At 42.0% G+C, this 21409-nt stretch overlaps 2 protein-coding genes across 5 annotated transcripts in view; one reads left to right on the top strand and one right to left on the bottom strand.

The window, feature by feature from the left end:
* The window catches only part of ryr3 (ryanodine receptor 3), a 561329-nt gene extending 545647 nt beyond the window's left edge, over window positions 1-15682 (top strand). For all 4 annotated transcript variants that reach the window (XM_070878983.1, XM_070878984.1, XM_070878982.1 and 1 more), the window contains 7 exons: window positions 1463-1609; window positions 5496-5630; window positions 8078-8234; window positions 9618-9682; window positions 10109-10209; window positions 11294-11345; window positions 13701-15682. In XM_070878983.1, the coding sequence (XP_070735084.1) occupies window positions 1463-1609; window positions 5496-5630; window positions 8078-8234; window positions 9618-9682; window positions 10109-10209; window positions 11294-11345; window positions 13701-13796 (753 nt within the window). In that variant the 3' untranslated portion in view covers window positions 13797-15682. The remainder of the gene's footprint in view (window positions 1-1462; window positions 1610-5495; window positions 5631-8077; window positions 8235-9617; window positions 9683-10108; window positions 10210-11293; window positions 11346-13700) is intronic.
* aven (apoptosis, caspase activation inhibitor) overlaps window positions 14496-21409 on the bottom strand; it is a 136762-nt gene continuing 129848 nt past the window's right edge. The window contains exons 4-6 of the mRNA XM_070878985.1: window positions 19927-20022; window positions 15198-15552; window positions 14496-14722 (exon numbers count right to left, since the gene is read on the bottom strand). Coding sequence (XP_070735086.1) covers window positions 14610-14722; window positions 15198-15552; window positions 19927-20022 — 564 coding nt within the window. The 3' untranslated portion in view covers window positions 14496-14609. The remainder of the gene's footprint in view (window positions 14723-15197; window positions 15553-19926; window positions 20023-21409) is intronic.

Here is a 21409-nt window from a genome sequence, read left to right as displayed (position 1 = left end):
TATAATTTTACAACAATTTCCTACTTAAAACATAAAATTGGCACGGTTGGATTCTGACACTACTTTCTGCGTTGGTCAACTTTGTTTTTAAAAAAAATTCAGTGCACAAGATGGTGCTGAAAATCCACTATTAGTTTTGTGATGCCAGTAGTTTAATTACTGTAATAGTTAGATGAAAAGAAAGACTTGGATTTATGTAGCACCTTTCACAATCACCGGAGGTCTCAAAGCGTGTTACAGTTAATGAAGTACTTTTGGAGTGTAGTCACTGTTGTAATGTGGGAAACACGGCGGCCAATTTGCGCACAAACAAACTCCCACAAACAGCAATGTGATAATGATCAGATCATCTGTTTTTTTCGTTACGTTGATTGAGGGATAAATATTGGCCAAGAGACCAGAGATAAATCCCCTGCACTTTTTCGAAATAGTGCCATGGGATCTTTTACATCCACCCAAGAGAGCAGAAGGGGCCTCGGTTTAACGTCTCATCCGAAAGACGGCACCTCCGACAGTGCAGCGCTCCCTTAGCATTGCACTGGAGCGTCAACTTAGATTTTTTTTGTGCTCAAGTACCTGGAGTGGAACTTGAACCTGACTCAAAGGCTCTCATGTTTCTATGAAAGTGTTGCCCACTGAGCCACAGCTGACAGGTGATGTTAATAAAATATACACTTTGAAACTTTTTAATTTAGAATTCTAAAACTTCTGCTCTTTTGCTTCCCTTTACTATCTTACTTACCTATTCTCTTTTCTCCCATACTTTGAGCTTTATTTTACATTTCTTCTTATTCGTGTAAATACGGAATATTCCTGTTCTCGTGTGCTTTGGTGTCAATTCTAGATGTGAGATAAACATGGCTTCTGATAGGCTGAAGTACAGTTGCTAGTTTCTTTCATAAAAACTGAAAATGCTGGAAATATTCAGCAGGTCAGGGAGCATCTGTTGGGAGAGAAATTGAGTTAACGTTTCAGGTCGCTGACCTTTCATCAGAACTGGAAAAAGATTAGAGATGTACCTGGTTTTAAGTAAGTACAGAGGCAGGGTAGAGGGGAGGGGTAGAAGGCAGGAGAGGTTAAATGACAAAAGGGATCTTTTGTTCCTTTACTTGTCTCATTACCATCCCCTTTTGCCTTGCATCATCTTCCCTTCCGTCATTTACTTTTTCCATTTCTGATGAACACAACATCACATCATTCACAGTATCAGGAAAGGGATACTGAGGTTGAATGATCAGCCATGATCTTATTGAATGGGGGTGCAGGCTTGAAGGGCTGAATGGCCTACTCCTGCATCTAATTTCTATGTTTCTATCAATATTATATTAAACAGCTATTCTAGTCTTGTAAGTTGCAGGATTTTTTCTTTAAAATAAGTTGAAACATTTTAGTTGTAGGAATCTACTGTTTGTTAATAGTTTTTAATGCAACTAATACTTAACTTCATAATTTCTATTTGTAGTCATTCTTGTACCTGGCTTGGTACACAACCATGTCCATTTTGGGTCACTACAACAACTTCTTCTTCGCTGCCCACTTGCTGGATATTGCTATGGGATTTAAAACACTGCGTACCATACTGTCATCTGTAACTCACAATGGCAAGCAGGTGAGAACTGTAAAACATAAAACGTGATTTGTTCCAAATCGCAGATGAGAAAGCATTTGGTCCATCTTAGTCCATCCATCCGGAAAGATCCTGGACTTCGACGTATTACAGAATCTAATTTTTACTTAAATTATTCAAGTGTATTCATCTCCACCACTCTATCTGGAAGTCAATTCCATATTTTGATCATTCTTTATATGAATACGAACTTCCTGATATGAAGCTTAAATTTACCATAGTTTGAACTTATATCCTGTTAATCATAGAAACTAACAACAACAACTTGTATTTATATAGCGTCTTTAACATAGTGGAGCTTCACAGAAGCATTATGAGATAAAACAGCTTGGCACCGATCCGCATAAGTAGAAATTAGCGCAGGTGACCAAAAGCTTGGTCAAAGAGGTAGGTTTTAAGGAGAGTCTTGAAGGAGAAAAGAGAGGTAGAGAGGTTCAGGCAGGGAGTTCCAGAATTTGGGGCCTAGGCAACAAATGGTTGAGTGATTATAATCAGGGATGCTCAAGAGGGCAGAATTAGAGGAGCGGAGACATCTCGGGGGGGGGGGGGGGGGGTTGTGGGGCTGAAGAAGATTAGGGGCGAGGCCGTGGAGGGATTTGGAAATCGAGGCGTTGCTTAACCGGAAGCCAATGTAGGTCAGCGAGCACAGGGGTGACCGGTGAGTGGAACTTGGTGCTTGTTAGCACACAGGCAGCTGAGTTTTGGATCACCTCTAGTTTACATAGGGTAGAATGTGGGAGGCTAACCAGGAGTGTGTTGGAATAGTCAAGTTTAGAGGTAACAAAGGCATGGATGAGGGTTTCAGCAGCGGATGAGCTGAGGCAAGGGTGGAGATGGGCGATGTTACAGAGGTGGAAATAGGTCGTCTTAGTTGTGTATGGAGAAAGAGTCAGACTGAACACTGTGAGCTCAAAGTAAAATGTGACCATAGTCTTTTATTGCAGGTCTCCAGAGTGCCTCTCCAACCTGTGAAGCCTCCTTAAATACCTGTGTTCCCAAGGGATTAATCATATGGGCTTCAATTTTGCTAATATCTATTATGTGGTACTTTTATCAAATGCCTTTTGAAAGCCCATATACACATTAACCGTACTACCCTTATCAAACCTCGCCGTTACTTCGTCAAATCAATACATTCAAAGAGGTGCAGGCTCTAAAGGTCTCCCCATCACCGGCATTAGGCTGACTGGCCTGTACTTGCCGCGTTTATCCTTTTCCTCTTTTATGAACAGGGGTGTAACATTTGGATTCCTCCAGTACTCGACCACCACTCCCCTGTCTAAGGAGGATTGGAAGATTGTGGCCAGAGCCTAGTGTCCTAAATAGTCCAGATTTACTTATTCCATGCCATTACCTATTGTGTATAACCCTAAAAGATCATCTCTCAGGTCCCTTCTTTCAACAACAACAACTTGTATTTATATAGCGCCTTTAACGTAGTGAAACGTCCTAAGGCGCTTCACAGGAGTATTATGAGATTGAAAAATTTGACACCGAGCTGCATAAGTAGAAATTAGCGCCGGTAACCAAAAGCTTGGTCAAAGAGGTATGTTTTAAGGAGCGTCTTGAAGGAGGAAAGAGAGGTAGCGAGGCGGAGAGGTTTAGGTAGGGAGATCCAGAGCTTAGGGCCGAGGTAACAGAAGGCACGGCCACCAATGGTTGAGCGATTATAATCAGGGATGCTCAAGAGGGCAGAATTAGAGGAGCGCAGACATCCTGTGGGGGTTGCAGGGGTGGAGGAGATTACAGACATAGGGAGGGGCGAGATCATGGAGGGATTTGAAAATAAGGATGAGAATTTTGAAACTGAGGCGTTGCTTAACTGGAAGCCAATGTAGGTCAGCGAGCACAGGGGTGATGGGTGAGCAGGACTTGGTGCAAGTTAGGACATGGGCAGCTAAGTTTTAGATCACCTCTAGTTTACATAGGATAGCATGTGAGAGGCCAGCCAGGAGTGCATTGGAACAGTCAAGTCTAGAAGTAAGAAAGGCATGGATGAAGGCTTCAGCAGCGAGTGAGCTGAGGCATGGGTGGAGACGGGCAATGTTACAGAGGTGAAAATAGACAGTCTGCGGTCGTACGCTCATTTCAGGGTCAAATATGACACCAAGGTTGCGAACACTCTGATTCAGCCTCAGATAGGAGTTGGGGAGAGGGATGGAGTCAGTGGCTAGGGAACAAAGTTTGTGGCAGGGACCAAAAACATTGGCTTCGGTCTTCCCAATATTCAATTGGAGAAAATTTCTGCTCATCCGGAACTGTCGGACAAGCAGGCTGAAATTTAGAGACCTTGGAGCGGTCAAGAGAAGTGGTAGTGAGGTAGATCTGGGTGTCATAAGGGTACATGTGGAAACTGCTGCAGTGTTTTCAGATGATGTTGCCAAGGGGCAACATGTAGATGAGAATAGGAGGGGGCCATGGATAGATCCTTGGGGGAATCCAGAGGCAATGTTGCGGGGGCGGGAAGAGAAGCCGTTGCAGGTGATTCTCTGGCTATGATTAGATAAATGGAACCAGGCAAGTGCAGACCAACCCAGCTGGATGAATGTGGAGAGGCGTTGGAGAAGGGTAGAGTAGGGATAGTTTGCCTTTGTCACAGTCACAAAGGAAAAGACCAAGGCCAAAAGATTTGATGGCACTGTGCCCATTTTTCAGGTGCAAAATGCACAAAAAGGCATTCAATATGGCAGACAGGCATTTGTGATCATTAAGCGCTGGAAGTTTACCACCCCATTATATTGGCAAAGGCAGAAAAAGTGGCATCCAAGCTCCGTGACTGAAACAGGTGTTAAGTCTTTTGCATATGGGCACATTTATTTGCAACAGAAAAATGCTCTGATTGGGTCCCATTAATCACATGAACTGATTGGTCCCCTTGGAGAATAAGACACACCCAGCAGTTTCTCTGAAATGTGTAATTAGAACCACCCTGCCTATGTAATCAGTGACTTTGCAAAGTGTAATTCAAGCCACTCTGCCTGCCGATTCCAGACAGGAGAGAGCTCACTACCACAGGTTAAGATACCCCCCTCTCCACTCTACCCCCAACCAAGTTCCTGTCCTTACACCCCCCACACCATAGATGGGGCATTGTGTGTGGATCACAGATTGGAAGAACATGATCCGTCTTCCCGGCATACCCTCTCTCTCCCCAGTATCTCTCTTTCTTTCCCCCCCCCCCGTCTCTCTCTTTCTTAACCCCAGTCTCTCTCTCTCTCTCTCTCTCTCTCTCCACCTCCGATTGTGAAAATGTCCACCGCGAAAATGTTCGTGTAGATAATCACAGCGATATTTTAGACAAAAGTCTAAATCAGCAAAGCAACATGGTCACGATACAGACACCACTTCCGGTTTTGGATTTGAGGAGTCTGTGCATGTGTGGGAGGTGGGGGGAGGCGGAGTCCAGGGCAGTCGTGCGCACATGTAGCACGTCGGGGGCGGAGTCCAGGGCACACATGCGCAGGACACACAAAAAACTATTGCAAATAATCACTCCGATTGCATAATGCAAGTAAGGGGCTTAACGCCTGTTTGAACCATTCTTTGCAAAATTGAGCTGCTGTGAATGCCGCTGATGCAGGGACAGCAGTATTCAGGAAAATGTGGTCTACATGCTAAATAGACCACTGAGGCCACCACTGTAAAAGTAAGCTTAAAAAAATAATTACCTGAATGTGAAGCTGGGAAGAGCAAAAGTAACATGTGAACTACAATTTAAATTTCCCCAAGTAATTTATACTTTAAGTTCTGCCTTATCAAGTTCTGCCTTTCCTTTTGGTTCAACTAAGTACCTTGAAAGAGTTAATTCAGTGAATGTCCTTTAACTGGCATTGCATCATGTTAAAACTTAGCTTTTTATCTTGTGCAGCTTGCATTGACCGTTGGTCTCCTAGCTGTTGTCGTGTACCTATACACAGTGGTTGCTTTCAATTTCTTCCGCAAATTCTACAACAAAAGTGAAGATGAAGATGAACCAGACATGAAATGCGATGATATGATGACGGTATTTATTCATCTATTATTAACCCTGCGTAATGGACATAAGAACATAAGAAATAGGAGCAGGAGTAGGCCATTTGGCCCCTCGAACCTGCTCCGCCATTCAATGAGATCATGGCTGATCTGATCATGGACTCAGCTCCACTTCCCTGCCCGCTCCCCATAAACCTTTACTCCCTTATCGCTCAAAAATCTGTCTATTTCCGTCTTAAATATATTCAATGACCCAGCCTCCACAGCCCTCTGGGGCCGAGAATTCCACAGGTTTACAACCCTCAAAGAAGAAATTCCTCCTCATCTCAGCTTTAAATGGGCGGCCCCTTATTCTAAGCCTATGTCCCCTAGTTTTAGTTTCCCCTATGAGTGGAAATATCCTTACTGCATCCACCTTGTTGAGCCCCCTCATTATCTTATAAGTTTCAATAAGATCACCCCTCATTCTTCTGAACTCCAATGTGTATAGGCCCAACCTACTCAACCTATCTTCATGAATCAACCTAGTGAACCGTCTCTGAACAGCTTCCAATGCAAGTATATCCTTCCTTAAATGCGGAGACCAAATCTGCATGCAGTACTCCAGTTGTGGCCTCAATAATACCCTGTACAGGTGTAGCAGGACTTCTCTGCTTTTATACTCTATCCCTCTTGCAATAAAGGCCAGCATTCCATTTGCCTTCCTGATTGCTTGCTGTACCTACACACTAACATTTTGTGTTTCATGCACAAGGACACCCAGGTCTCTCTGTACTGCAGCACTTTGCAACTTTTCTCCATTTAAATTATAATTTGCTTTTCTATTATTTCTGCCAAAGTGGATAATCTCACATTTTCCCACATTATACTCCATCTGCCAAATTTTTGCCCATTCAATTAGCCTTTGCAGAATTTTTGTGTTCTCCTCACAATTTGCTTTCCTACCCATCTTTGTATCATCAGCAAACTTGGCTACATTACACTCGGTCCCTTCATTCAAGTCATTAATATAGATTGTAAATAGTTCAGGACCCAGCACTGATTCCTACGGCATCCCACTAGTCACTATTTGCCAACCAGAAAACGACCCATTTATCCTGACTCTCTGTTTTCTGTTAGTTAGCCAATCCTCTATCCATGCTCATATATTTCCCCCAACCCCGTGAACTTTTATCTTGTGCATTCACTCCATAGGTGTGATGAAAATGCTACAGAAATCCAATTCCAGGATGGTTCAAATCCCAGAAATGTAAACCCGTGTAATAAGTGCAATGTCATGTAACTGAAAGTGTTATAGACATTAGTTCACTTATTTGTAACACTCAGATTAGTATCATGCACTTTGTGCACATAATAAAGAATTCACTTCACATAAGTCTGCCTCAAGCTGTTACTTATTCCTAATTCATTCCTGAGTTATAAAGAATATCTTTATCTATTTCACATAACAGAATCCTCTATTTAACATAATTTATAATCCAAATTTTCTGTTTTCATTCATGTTTATTTCTTGAATTCTATTTATCCTTAAACGAGAAATTTGAAGTCCGCTGTATTATGATTTGCACCATCTGTGTTCAATGTCATATTGGATTTACCTATACTTTTGTTAATCATTGGGACTTGAACGTCATTACTGTATCACTGAATATATTTTTCAATTCTCTCCCCCGCCCCCCGTATGCAGTTTCCTGCGGTGGGGTGTAGTTCCTTAGCCACTAGTAGCCTTCCATTATCTCTGACCTATGTGGCGATTCCTCACTTGTAACCCAGGCATTGAGTGTCAGCATGCCATTAATCATGTGGGGCATGATGGACAGGTCCAATTCTGTCCTCATTCATGCCAACTATTCATCATCATAGGCAATCCCTCAAACGAGGATGACTTGCTTCCATATGGGTTCACATTTGTTTCAATGAAGGACCCGATATTCCAGTCCTGAACTCTAATTGAATGGTGGAAGATGCCTGTGCGTGGATTTTTTTTTAACATGTGGTGACTGTTGCACATTAGCCACCACACGGGCTCGACAGAGCTCGGCCTTTATCCAGTGGCAAGGATTAACCAGGACGACTGGAGACCTGCTCTGCTGCACGGACCCAGTGTGCGCACATATCGCAGTGTGAGCTGGCCTGTACTACCCCTGGGCCCTCGGCCGTTCTGGGCCCCGTACCCTCATTCGCCGCTCCTCCGCCACAAACATTCGTCGCACCTCTGCCAACTATTCAGCAGGTCACTGAATAACAATCAGGGTAGGAACCCTGGCTGATTTCCCATATCTCCAATCCAGCAAGAGTGAAGTCAATTTAGCATGCCAACATCAAGTAACAAGTTAACAAAATATGAATCTTGTAGGTGCAGTACTGATTCAAAGAAGAATGACTCACTTTCTACCTTCGTCACAATTCAATGCTTCCTGCCTTTGTAACATTTCAATCTCTGACAATGTGTGACATATTGTCGTCTTTCATTTTCAGTGCTACTTGTTCCACATGTATGTGGGTGTCAGAGCTGGAGGTGGCATTGGAGATGAAATTGAAGACCCTGCTGGTGATCCTTCTGAAATGTATCGGATTATCTTTGACATCACATTCTTCTTCTTTGTCATTGTCATCCTATTAGCCATTATTCAGGGTATGTTGAGGTTGAATTCAATTTAGTAAATCCTTTCATCCAAAAGATTTAGTACTATTCACTCTTCAGTGTTGAATTTCTGAGAAACATGTCTTGTACCAACAGGTTTCTACCACATACTTTAATCTGCAGTGCCCACTCAGTGCATTCTTTCAGTACCAGCTATATACGTTTCACAATACAAACAATACCAATCTGGTGACATCTGCAAAAAGCTATATGTAATACTAACTAATATAATGGCACAAAAAATACAAATATCCCAAATATGCAAACATCCCAGTGAATCAGTGATTCTACTTGTCATGCAATTATGATAGAGGGAACATGTTAATTAAAATGCTTGATGCACTGTTCTTTCTGGACATTTGTACTGGAACTGCTTAATTCATTGACATGTTTAAAAAAACAGAAACTATAGTGCAGCGGCAGAAAGTACAAAACCAAAAATACAACATTTACATCATAAAGAAATGGTAAATGTAACTTGTTTCCCAAAACATTTGAATGGATTAAAAACCAAGCCAGTATTTGTATAGTCACAAGCAGTTGTGCGAACCAAAGTCAAAATATATAAAAATACCAAATTTGAATCATATTAGCAGGTGCAGCGTCCAGAATCCGGAACTTTTGGGACCGAGACAGTTCCGGATTCCGTGTTTTCCGGACTTTGGAATGTCTTTCTGACATCACGAATCTGGAAACACCCAAGCCCAATTTCGGGTATTTCCGGATTGCGGAACGTCAGAAAGGGGGGTGGGGGGAGGGGGTTGCTCGCCGAGGAGCTGTTCGAGCCGCTGGCCCCGTCGATGAGGTTGTCGGGTGGGGCCCCACCGAGGATGAGCTGTTCAGGTGGTCCTGCTGCCGAGGAAGTGTTCGGGCGGGTCCAGCCGAGGAGGAGCTGGTTTGGCGGGCCCACCGAAGAGAAGCTATTCGGGCGGAGCCCCACCGAGGAGCGGTTCGGGCGGGGCCCTGCCATGGAGGAGCTGTTCGAGCGGGCCCCATCACGGTGGATGTCGGGCGGGCCCCGTCACGGAGGAGGTGTTCGGGCAGGCCGGCAAGGAGACCCCGAGGTAAGGGCAGCGGCGGGACCTTGAAGTCGGTGGATCCGGATTCTGGAATATTTTACGGATTCCGGACGACTCTGCCACCAATCAGTCCGGATTTCGGACGCTGCACGTGTACCATATATTAATAACTAGAGTGAAAATTAATCCTAGGTGTTAAGCAAAAAGCAAATGGGTTTGTTTTATTTTGGCCATAAAATGTTGCCTTTGTACAAGTACACAAGTATGTGCATGAGTGAGACTTTAGTAGCAGTGTAACAGAAACTGTAAGCTGCTCAAATATTGCTTACACTATCACTCACTGTCTTCTACTTAGGTTTGATTATTGATGCTTTTGGTGAGTTGAGAGACCAACAGGAACAAGTGCGAGAAGACATGGAGGTGTGTTTATTTTATAAATGATTTCTTACATTTGTCAGGTCATACCCTTTTTTTAAATTGACAGTAGCTCCCATTTCCTCCCTACTATTTCTAAGCTAAAGATCCCAATCTTAGCGTTACCAGGAGTAAGATTTTGCAAGCATGACAGGTTTCTGAGCCCCCACCACCGCCATTTTCTTATCCCTGCTATGCTGAAGGTAGCAGTTTCATGTGCACTGGCAGATTTGCTCACTATTCTTCATGTTCCCACATTAGTGCTGTACTGATACAAGAACTGGTATTATAAAAATGTGCTTATATACTACCAAATAACTAGTTTCCCCAGAAGCTGAAGAAATACTAAGCATTATTTATGTTGGAAAGGAGGTAAGACAATGATTCAAATCGTTGTTTCAATAAATGGATTGTTCTTTTTTTGAATCCCAGACCAAATGCTTTATTTGTGGAATTGGTAATGATTACTTCGACACTACGCCACATGGTTTTGAGATACATACTTTACAAGAGCACAACCTTGCAAACTACCTGTGAGTATCAAATACTTTGTTCTGTATGTGTAAACTATGTGTCTTAAAGGGTGTGTGAAATTATATAAAGATCATTGTAAAGTTAAATTAAGGAGGTGAGATTGGCTTTAGTCTTCCTTTCAGTGCTGGAAGCATGTCTAAGGAATCAGATTATTTAAAAATGTAATTTGAAGCATGAATTATTTTAAAAAGCAAAGAACTAATTGCTTGAAAATAAGACAGAAAAGTTTAGATAAACATTTATTTTTGCTTAATAGTACACATAGCAACACTGAGCATTTTGTGTAGAATAGTAGTAGTTGTAATAGAAACTTTTAATCCACGTATTTAAGTAAGGAGCTACGATGTAACACAAATCAACATCCACCTCCCCACTCTTTTACTTGACACCCTGACCTAGGGTCATTAAATTAAATTCTACCTGGGTCCCATGCCCACATCCTCAGTCTGCAAGACGTTCCAAGAACCAAAAGCTCTATCCTCCATTCAAGACCCGACCACCCCCCACCGCCCATTCCCTAGTCTTGCTCTCTCTCTTTCCCCACCCCCCTTCTCAACCTCAGTAAATGAGTTTCAGCTTCTAAGAGTTAGAGTAGAGATGTGATAAGCTGCTATATAAATACACAGGCCCCCAAATCTTGCGTCCTGCTCTTCTGTCATAACAGTCCGTCCACTGGTCCAAGGTCCAATGACTCCATCCAAATTCCCAAAGTCAGGGCCATTATCATAAAGTGGATAGGGAGTGGTATAGCTGGAGCACCTGCTTCTAAGAATAATGGTGCAGAAATATTTACTCTGATATCAAATTCAAAGTCACAGCTTTCAGACTGTATATAGGTTTGATCTGTTTACTTCTTTGTGAACTGGATATAACTTTTGTGAGTGATGCTATAAATGAGGTGTCAAAGCAATTTTGGATATTTCACATTCAACCGATAACTACCTTTGGCAGGCTTTACAAGTATAAATTGAAAATGTTTAAACGTGGGAGGAAAGTGGGGGAGGATTTGGCAAGGCACAAGGGAGGTTTGGCCAAAGAGGAAACTAATTTAACTGGAGTTAACAAGTGTTTTCTGTTTTTCAGGTTCTTCATGATGTACCTCATAAATAAAGATGAAACTGAACACACTGGTCAGGTAAATAGAAATATGTTGAATTTGAATAAAAACTCAAATGAATATTTGTTTTGAATGTTGGCATGTTTTCCCATGTTAGTGTTCAATGCTTGCAATTAAGGTACAGGAAGTAAAACAAGAAGTAAGGCCTTGGTAATAGGGCACTTGGAAAATCACAATATGATTAAGCAGAGTCGACACGGATTTATGAAAGGGAAATAGTGCTTGACAAGTCTTAGAGTTTTATGTGGGTTTAACTAGCAGGGTAGGTAAGGGGGAGCCAATGGATGTAATATATTTGGCATTTCAGAAGGCATTCAATAAGGTGCCAGACACAAGGTTGTTACACAAGATTTGGACTCATGGGATTGGGGTAATATATTAGCATGGATTGAGGATTGGTTAACGGACAGAAAACAGGGAGTAGGAATAAACGGGTCATTTTCAGGATGGCAGGATGTAACTATTGGAGTGCGGCAAGGATCAGTGTTTGGGCATCAGCTATTTACAATCTATGTCAATGACTTAGATGAGGGGACTGAGAGTAATATATCCAGGTTTGCTGACAATACAAATCTAGGTGGATAAGCAAGCTGTGTGGATGACATAAAGAGGTTTCATAGGGCAGATGGAGTATAATGTGGGGAAGTATGAAATTACCCACTTTGGTAGGAAGAATAGAAAAGCACATTATTTTTTAAAAGTTAAGAGACTGGTAACTGTTGGTATTCAGAGGTATTTGGGGGTCCTTACACACAAATCATAGAAAGTTAACATGCAGGTACAGCAAGCAATTAGGAAAGCAAATAGTGGTAGCCTTTATTACAAGGGAGTTGGGAGTACAAGAGCACTTTGGTGAGACTACACCAGTGTACAGTTTTGGCTTCCTTAACCAAGGATGAGCTACTTGCCTTACTAAATTGATTCTTGGGATCAGAGGGCTGTCCTATGAGGAGAGATTGAGTAGAATGGGCCTATACTCTCTGGAGTTTAGGAGAGATGACCTCATTGAAATGTACAAGATTCTGAGGGGCTGTTTCCCTTGGTTGGAGAGTCTAGAACTAGGGGTCATAGTATCAGGATAAAGAGTCGGTCATTTAGGACTGATGAGAAATTTCTTCACTCAGAGATTTGGGAATCTTTAGAATTCTCTACCCTAGAGGGCTATGGATGATCCAATGATGAGTATATTCAAGACCGAGATCGATTGATTTTTGGGCCCTAAGTGAATCAAGGAATACAAGGATAGGACGGAAAAGTGGAGTTAATGTAGAAGTTCAGCCATGATCTATCTTATTGAATGGTGGAGCAGACTCAAGGGGCCGTATAGCCTCCTATTTCTTGTGTGCTTCGTGTACTCGGCCCCAACAGTGTGCCTTCCCTCCCTCACCCAGTACTTTTATTTCCTATGTGAGTGAGTTAGATTATCTATTGCCTACCCTGAAAGGTTCTCCATCATTCTTTGAATATGGGCATCCTTCACATAGGAACTTGGCTAACTTTGGTTGGTTCAGGGAAAACATATGCTCAAAAAAAATGCCCAAAAGAACTTTATGTTGTGACATTAATACATTTCCTGATTCCACCTTGTATAAGGTCCCTTGAGTCTGCTCCACCATTCAATAAGATAGATCATGGCTGAACTTCTACATTAACTCCACTTTTCCGTCCTATCCTTGTATTCCTTGATTCACTTAGGGCCCACAGGACCCAACACCGGTTAACTTTTAACTGGGAACTAGTCTCGATTGAGTACCAAAACAAAGATAACAGAGCTTGAGGGAATGGTTAAGAGGATTGATGCTGCGTGAAAGATGTCTTTCATTTGCAAAATGAAGGCGGCCTGAGTTCTTTCTTCATTCATACATACATCATAGCAGCCATACCAAAATAGTGCTAATGTAGATGGAAGAAGGCCGTAGCTATGAATCTCTAACCCCTCTCGTGTCTCCCCCCCCCCCACACACACACACAAAGCACAGCCCCAACAACTGTCAACAGCAAGGTCCCATAAACAGCAATGAGATAAATGACCAATTATCTGTTTTGCTGGTGCTGGTTAAGGAATACATTTTGGCAAGGACAGAAGATGAACACTTCTGCTCTTCAAATAGTGCCATGGCATCTTTAGTATCCACCTGAACAGAGAGTTTATTTTGTCAGGCATAGCACTCCCTCAGTACTGCACTGAACGACCAGTCTAGATTATGTGGAATGGGATGACCTTTCTGACTCACTGGTGAGATTGCTACCATTGAGCCCAGCTGACATTAAGCAGAGAATGAAAGGCCAAAGTAAAACAATACAAAATTGTCTAGCTATGCTGATACGCAGTAAAACTAATTTTGATCATAACTTTCCATCCATTGATTTAAGGAGTCTTTTGTATGGAAGATGTATCAAGAGCGGTGTTGGGATTTTTTCCCTGCTGGAGACTGTTTCCGCAAACAGTATGAGGATCAGCTTGGATAAATGAAAACACTTCTTGAACTTGCCTACTGACTGAACACATGGAGCTTGGCATGAGTATATAATGGAAAATAGAGCGATAAGATATTTACTATTCCGAGACAAAATGAGAATAAATGTGAACGGTGTTGAAAATACAACTGTCTTAAACACAGTGACATCAGCTTTAAGTATCCAAACTGTAATATTTATCAGAATTGAAAGTTTTATGAAGATATTTTAAGTTAACCTTTTCTGTGGCTCTTGGTTAATGGAAAGCAAGGGTTACAAACTGCAAGAAAGCATTGAAACAAATTGTGCCTTACCTGTAGCCAAAGCTATGCAACAATACGTATGTTCTGTTTTCTAGTTTATGCTCTTCAAAAAAGCTATGTTAGAATTTGTTCTGTTTGTTCCCAATGTTGAATCTTATTGTATGCTATACGACCTTAAGCTTGATCCCATTGTGCTTGCCACGGCAGCAGCTGAGCTGTTAATTTATAAAGTTGAGACTGGATATTACATTTAATTTGGTGAAATTCTGTAACACTTAAAATCTTACTTGTGCATTGGCTGTGTGCTTCCCTGTACACCTTTTCTTCAAATTAAAAGTAATCACAACCTAAAAGCTTCAATTTCAAATAATTCAACATTAAGAAAAATGAATTTGTGTTTGCGCTGTGATGCACAGTTTTGAAATAAAGCAATTGAAATTCAATAATGTATCGTTTTTACAAGATTATGCCTGTTTATTCTGGAAATGACAGCACATTAATCTACAATGCCAATATTGTATTTACAGTCAATGTGTTTTTAGTCTTCATTGATATACTTGCATTATGATATCATGCTATCTAACCAGTCTTCCAGTTCCTCCTCGGGGTCAAGCTTCTTAGCTGTTTCTGCTGGTTGTGAATTAGTATTGTCCTTAACTTCTGCACCAGAAGAGTCTGTTTAACAGCAAATAAATAATAATGTCACTGCAACAATAGGAGTATATGTAAAATACAAACTAGCTTCAGTGCTTACAAGTTGAGACTAATATCCACCATAAGAAAATACCATGCAGCATACACCAAGGGTAACTAATCACTCATAGAGGAGGACAGTTGTGATTGAAAAATAATTGGAGAAAATAATAAAATTTTATCATTTTACAAATACTGAATTAAATGTCAGGAGAAAGCAACTCTAACCATAAAGTGCAACAATGACTATGATATGTATATATCATCTGTTACATTAAATTAATGTAATTTACCATATTAGCAAGTGCTGTGGAAAACATACTAAATTGGATCAAATATCATTGCCACTTATGTATATTCAAACAGAAGAAATTAGTGGTATTTTACTAAAAGGTCAACATCAATTATTTCCAGCATTTAAAAAAAAAAGATGAGCTTCAAAAGAATGATTCCTCACCAGTTGAAGTATTAACTGTTACAGGATCACCGAGAACTTCTACATCCTGAGTTCCCTTTAAGAAAATATTACTTTTTCTGACGGGTGTTTCTAATTGAAGTAAAAAGTCCAGCTCCTCGTCTAGCTTGTCCGCTGATTGCTGAGATGCAGGACGAACACTCTCGGGTGCTTGTGTTACAGTGTTCAGCATGAGGTTGAAGGTATCTTTGCCTGGATCCTCAGGCACAGAGCTGACTGGGATGGTGACCACAGCTGTTGTGGGAGCTGTTGCTTGTGCTCTAAATTGACTAAATTTGCTCAGGCCATCATGCATACTCTTCAGTCTCATCTGGGGTAGTTCTGCAGGAGGAGCTATCTAAATTTGAAGGATACCATAAAAAAGGAAAGTTGGTAAATTTAATCACTTCAAGGTAATTCAATGTCTGTGAAGAACTTTGAAAAATGTGCTATATAAATTAAAGTTTTTGATGACTGCAATTTCACAAGCTTTTACTCCGAGTTTCAAATATTTTCCATTTATTTATTTCTGTCTCCTCACAGCAAAGGAGGTAGTAGAGAAATAGTTAGGATAAAAATAGAAAAACAGGAGGTATTAAAATGTTAATAACGCTCAAATTAGTAGAGATACCCAGATCCCATGGAGGACATCCTAGTTTGCTGAGGGAAGTAAAGGTGGACATTGCAGAGGCTCTGGCCACAACCTTCAAATCCTCCTTAGATATAGAAGTGGTGCCGGAGGACTGCAAATCTTACATCCTTGATCAATAAAGGGGAGAGGGATAAACCCAGCAACTATGGGCCAATCAACAACAACTTTTACTTATATAGCACCTGTAATGTTATAAAACGACCCAAGGCGCTTCACAGGATAAAGACACAAAATTTGACACCGAGCCACATAAGGAGAAAATAGGGCAGGGCTTCGTCAAATAGATAGGTTTTAAGGAGCATCCTAAAGGAGGAAAGAGAGGCGGAGAGGAATAGACAGGGAATTCCAGAGCTTAGGACCTAAGCAGCAGCAGGCACAGCCACCAATGGTTGAGCGATTATAATCAGGGATGCTCAAGAGGGCAGAATTAGAGGAGCAGATATCTCAGGGGTCGTGGGGCTGAAGGAAATTACAGAGGTAGGAAGGGGCGATGCCATGGAGGGATGTGAAAACAAGGATGAGAATTTTGAAATTGAGGCATTGCTTAACCGGAAGCCAATGGTCAGTGAGCACAGGGGTGATGGGTGAACGGGATTTGGTGCGAGTCAAGACACAGGATGCCAAGTTTTGGATCACTTCAAGTTTATGTAGCATAGAATTTGGGAGGCCAGCCGGGAGTGCGGCAGAATAGTCAAGTCTAAAGGTAACAAAGGCATGAATGAGGGTTTCAGCAGCAGATGAGCTGAGGCAAGGGAGAAGACGGGCGATGTTACGGAGGTGGAAATAGGTGGTCTTCGTTATACTGCGGATGTGTGGCCGGAAGCTCATTTCAGGTTCAAATATGACACCAAGGTTGTGAACAGTCTTGTTACGCCTCAGACAGATGTTAGGGAAAGGGATGGAGTCAGTGACTAGGGAACAGAATTTGTGGCTTAGGTCTTTCCAATATTTAATTGGAGAAAATTTCTGTTCATCCACATGTCGGACAAACAGTCTGACAATTTAAGAGACCATGGAGGGATCAAGAGAAATTATAGTGAGGTAGAGCTGGGTGTCATTAGCGTACATGTGGAAAGTAATGCTGTGTTTTTGGATGGTGTCCGCCAAGGGACAATATGTAGAGGAGAAATAGGAGGGAGACACCAGAGATAACGATACGGGAGTGGAAAGAGAAGCCATTGCAGGTGATTCTCTGGCTACGATTAGATAGATAAGAATGGAACCAGGCGAGTGCAGTACCATCCAGCTGGACAATGGTGGCGAGGCGTTGGAGAAGGATGGAGTGGTCAACTGTGCCAAAGGCTGCAGACAGGTTGAGGAGGGATAGTTTGCCTTTGTCACAGTCACAAAGGATGTCATTTGTGACTTTGAAGAGAGCCGTTTCTATACTGTGGCAGGGACAGAAAGCTGAATGGAAGGATTCAAACATGGGAGTTGCGGGAAAGATGGGCACGGATTTGGGAGGCAACAACACGTTCAAGGCTTTTGGAGAAGAAAGGGAGGTGGAATTGGGATGGTAGTTTGCAAGGACAGAGAGGTCAAGGGTTGGTTTCTTGAGAGGGGTGATGATGGCAGATTTGAAGGAGAGGGGGACAGTACCTGAAATAGAACCATTAACAATGTCAGCTAACATGGGAGCCAGAAAAGAAAGTTGGGTGGTCAGCAGTTTGGTGGGAATAGGATCGAGGGAGCAGGAAGTGGGTCTAATGGACAAGATGAGCACGGAGAGCTCACGAGGGGAGATCGGAGATAAACTGGAGAAAGATGTGAGTTCAGGGCCAGGGCAGGGAGGGATCCTTAGAGGAAGTTTGGCTCAGTCGGCTAGGGGAGAGTAGGGAAGTGGCAGAGGCTGCTGAATGTCTCTAAGATTGAAACCATCCAAAGAAGTCCATGAGCGCCTCACACTTGTTGTCAGAGGTGAGTGTGGAGGAGTTTGGGGAGAGGGGTTTAAGAAGACAGTTAGCATAGAAGCCGGGGTCTATCTTTCCATTCCAAAATGATTCTGGAATAGTGTGCAATTTTGGCAGACGGGAGCAAGACCAGATAGTGCTTTATGTGGTCCAGTCAGATCTGGCGGTGATTGGCTTAACCAGTTGTCCGCCATATCCGTTCAAGTCTGCGTCCCTTGGACTTAAGAGAGCGAAGATAAGGACTGTACCAGGAGGAACGGCCAGGGTGAGAGAGAGTAACTGTTTTAACAGGGACTAGGGCATCAAAGGTGGTAGTGAGAGTGTGGTTGAGCAGATAAGTAGCTGCAGAAATATCATGGTGAATGGAGGGCCAATGGCTGGACAGTTGGGATTTCATCAGCTAACCTGGGGAGACTTTGCTACAATAGTCCGGGACAAAATTAATTGGCACTTGGTTAATAAATGAAAACGAGCACGGATTTGTTAAGGCAAATCATGTTCGACCAACTTAATTGAGTTCTTTGATAAAGTAACTCAGAGGGTTAATGAGGATAGTGCAGCAGGAACAGAGAGACCTGGGAGTGTACGTACACAACTCTTTGAAGGTGGTATGACAATTTGAGGAGGATATTAAAAAGGTATACGGGATCCTTGGCTTCATAAATAGAGGCATAGAGTACAAAAGCAAGTAGTTATGCTAAACTTTAATAAACCACGGGCTAGGAGTATTGTAACCAATTCTGCACACCACACTTAGGAAGGCCTTGGAGAGGGTGCAGAGGAGATTTACTAGAATGGTACCAGTGAAGAGGGACTTCAGTTATGTGGAGAGACTAAAGAAGCTGGGATTGTTTTCCTTAGTGCAGAGAAGTTTAAGGGGGATTGAGGTATTTAAAATCATAAAGTGTTTTGATAAAATAAATTGGAGAAACTGTTTCCAATAGCAGTAGGGTCGGTAACCAGAGGACACAGATTTAAGGTAATTGACAAAAGGACCAGAGATGCCATGAGGAAAACAAATTTACACAACGAGTTATGATGATCTGGAATGCGCTGCCTGAAAGGGTGGTGGAAACTGATTCAATAGTAATTTTCCAAATGGGAATTGGATAAATACTTGAAGAATGAACATTTGCAGGGCTTTGGGGAAAGAATAGGGAGAGGAATTAATTGGGTAGTTCCTTCTGTGCTGTATCATTCTATGATTCTCCTTCAGTCACCTAATTACAGGTCATTTCTTCTCCAACCAAAAAATCTGACTTAAACTGAAAGGTACAAACTATTCAGCTTCACACCATTTGATACACAAAAACTGAGGGGGACACCAGACATAATGATACGGGGGTGGGAAGAGAAGCCATTGCAGGTGATTCTCTGGCTACGATTAGATAGATAAGAATGGAACTAGGCGAGCGCAGTACTACCCAGCTGGACAATGGTGGCGAGGCGTTGGAGAAGGATGGAGAAAATGGTGAACTACAGTACGAACAGTTTAAAAATTACATGTAGAATATGTCACTTTTTTATATGCAGATTATTTTTGTGTTCTCTAAATCAAAAAAAAACATTGGTTTTGTTTTATTTTGGTAATGTCATTTGATGACCCAAGAATATAATTAAAACGATCTTCACAGTAATGATCCAATTCAGCAACATTTTGTAAAGCTCCATATAGCAATAAAGCACCATAAGATGAACCATTCAACCAAATACAAAATCCTACTCCTGTACCATTTGAACACATACACGTCCCTCCCCCACAGTGCAGTGGAATGTAAGTTTAATCTATCACATGGCTGAGTTGCTGATCTCAGCTTCATTGCTTGTGGGGGGATGGCTAGGAGGACACTTATCACTGCTCTTCAGTATCTCCTAGCAACTGACTTAAATGTGACACTGGCAAAGAACTAAAAGTAGGTAGTATAACTGCCCATCCTGCTTCAGCAGGCACGTGCTGCAGAAAGGAGGGATAAATAGGTGCTGGTAGAGGGAACTAAGGGCATAATGCACTCTCAAAAATCAAATAAAAGTATAGGTACAAACAATGCAGTTCTTTATTTTCAACAAATACATCCACCAGGTCAGTCTGAAAGATAAACTAATGATTTAAATGCTTGAAATCTGCCGACAAGCACAATGCTCAGTAAACCTTTTAATAAAGGAATCCTACCTGTACCAACTCAGCTTCCACATTCAGTCTAAGGTAGAGGGGGAGTTCCTGAAGAGACTGAGCCAAGGACTGACAGTCTACAAACAAAGGTGATATCTGAAATACACAACAGCACATTGGTGCATAATTAACCGAACAGGTAGCAAATGTGCATTACAATATTGCCAAGGCATTATTTGAATAGAAATTAAATTCAACTCTATGAAAGAAACAGTACAATATTGTTTCGCAGTTGAGACAATTTAACTCTCAAAATCTTTTAATTTTGAACATACTAAGACATAATTGAAAGACCATGAAAAATTACTTACAAATAAGCAAGATAGGTTGACATTTATAATCAACTTAAATACCAGAATTTATAATTCTACTATGTCCCCAAAATTAATAGCCTAACATCTGTGGTTGGGAAAATGTTGGAGTCCATTATTAAAGAAGCAGTAGCAGGACATTTGGATAAGCAAAATTCGGTCAGGCAGAGTCACCATAGATTTATGAAGGGGAAATCGTGTTTGACAAATTTGCTGGAATTCTTTGAGGATGTAACGAACAGGGTGGATAAAGGGGAACCAGTGGATGTGGTGTATTTGGACTTCCAGAAGGCATTTGACATCCTCAAAGCCGCCCTGGTAAAGTGTGACATCATCACTGACACATGTGAGACCCTGGCCGAAGTCCACCCGAGGTGGAGAAAGTGCACCCGGGAGAGCGTTGAGTTCTTCGCGTCTCAACGTAAAGAGCGGGAAGAGGTCAGACGCAGACAGTGGAAGGAGCGCGTGGCAAACCAGCCCCACCCACCCCTTCCCTCGACGAATGTCTGTCCCATCTGTGACAGAGTCTGTGGCTCTTGTATTGGACTGTTTAGCCACCAGAGAACTCACTTTGGGAGTGGAAGCAAGTCTTCCTCGATTCCGAGGGACTGCCTATGCTGATGATAATGACATAAAAGGTTACTGCACAAGATAAAAGATCACGGGGTTGGGGGTAATATATTAACATGGATAGAGGATTGGCTAACTAACAGAGACCAGAGAGTCGGGATAAATGGTTCATTCTTTGGTTGGAAACCAGTAACTAGTGGGGTGCTGCAGGGATCAGTGCTGGGACCCCAACTATTTACAATCTACATTAACGACTTGGAAGAAGGGACTGAGTGTAACGTAGCCAAGTCTGCTGACGATACAAAGATGGGAGAAAAAGCAATGTGTGAGGAGGACACAAAAAATCTGCAAGAGGACATAGACAGGCTAAGTGATTGGGCAAAAATTTGGCAGATGGATATAATGTTGGAAAGAGTGAGGTCATGCACTTTGGCAGAAAAAAATCAAAGAGCAAGTTATTATTTAAATGGAGAAAGATTGCAAAGTGCCGCAGTATAGCGGGACCTGGGGGTACTTGTGCATGAAACACAAAAGGATGGTATGCAGGTACAGCATGTGATCCGAAAGACGAATGGTATCTTGGCCTTTATTGCGAAGGGGAT

The sequence above is a fragment of the Pristiophorus japonicus genome, chromosome 4 (genome assembly GCF_044704955.1).
Source record: "Pristiophorus japonicus isolate sPriJap1 chromosome 4, sPriJap1.hap1, whole genome shotgun sequence".
Taxonomy (NCBI): Eukaryota; Metazoa; Chordata; class Chondrichthyes; family Pristiophoridae; genus Pristiophorus; species Pristiophorus japonicus.
Note: the sequence above shows the minus strand (reverse complement) of the source record. Positions and strands in the feature narration are given on the sequence as shown.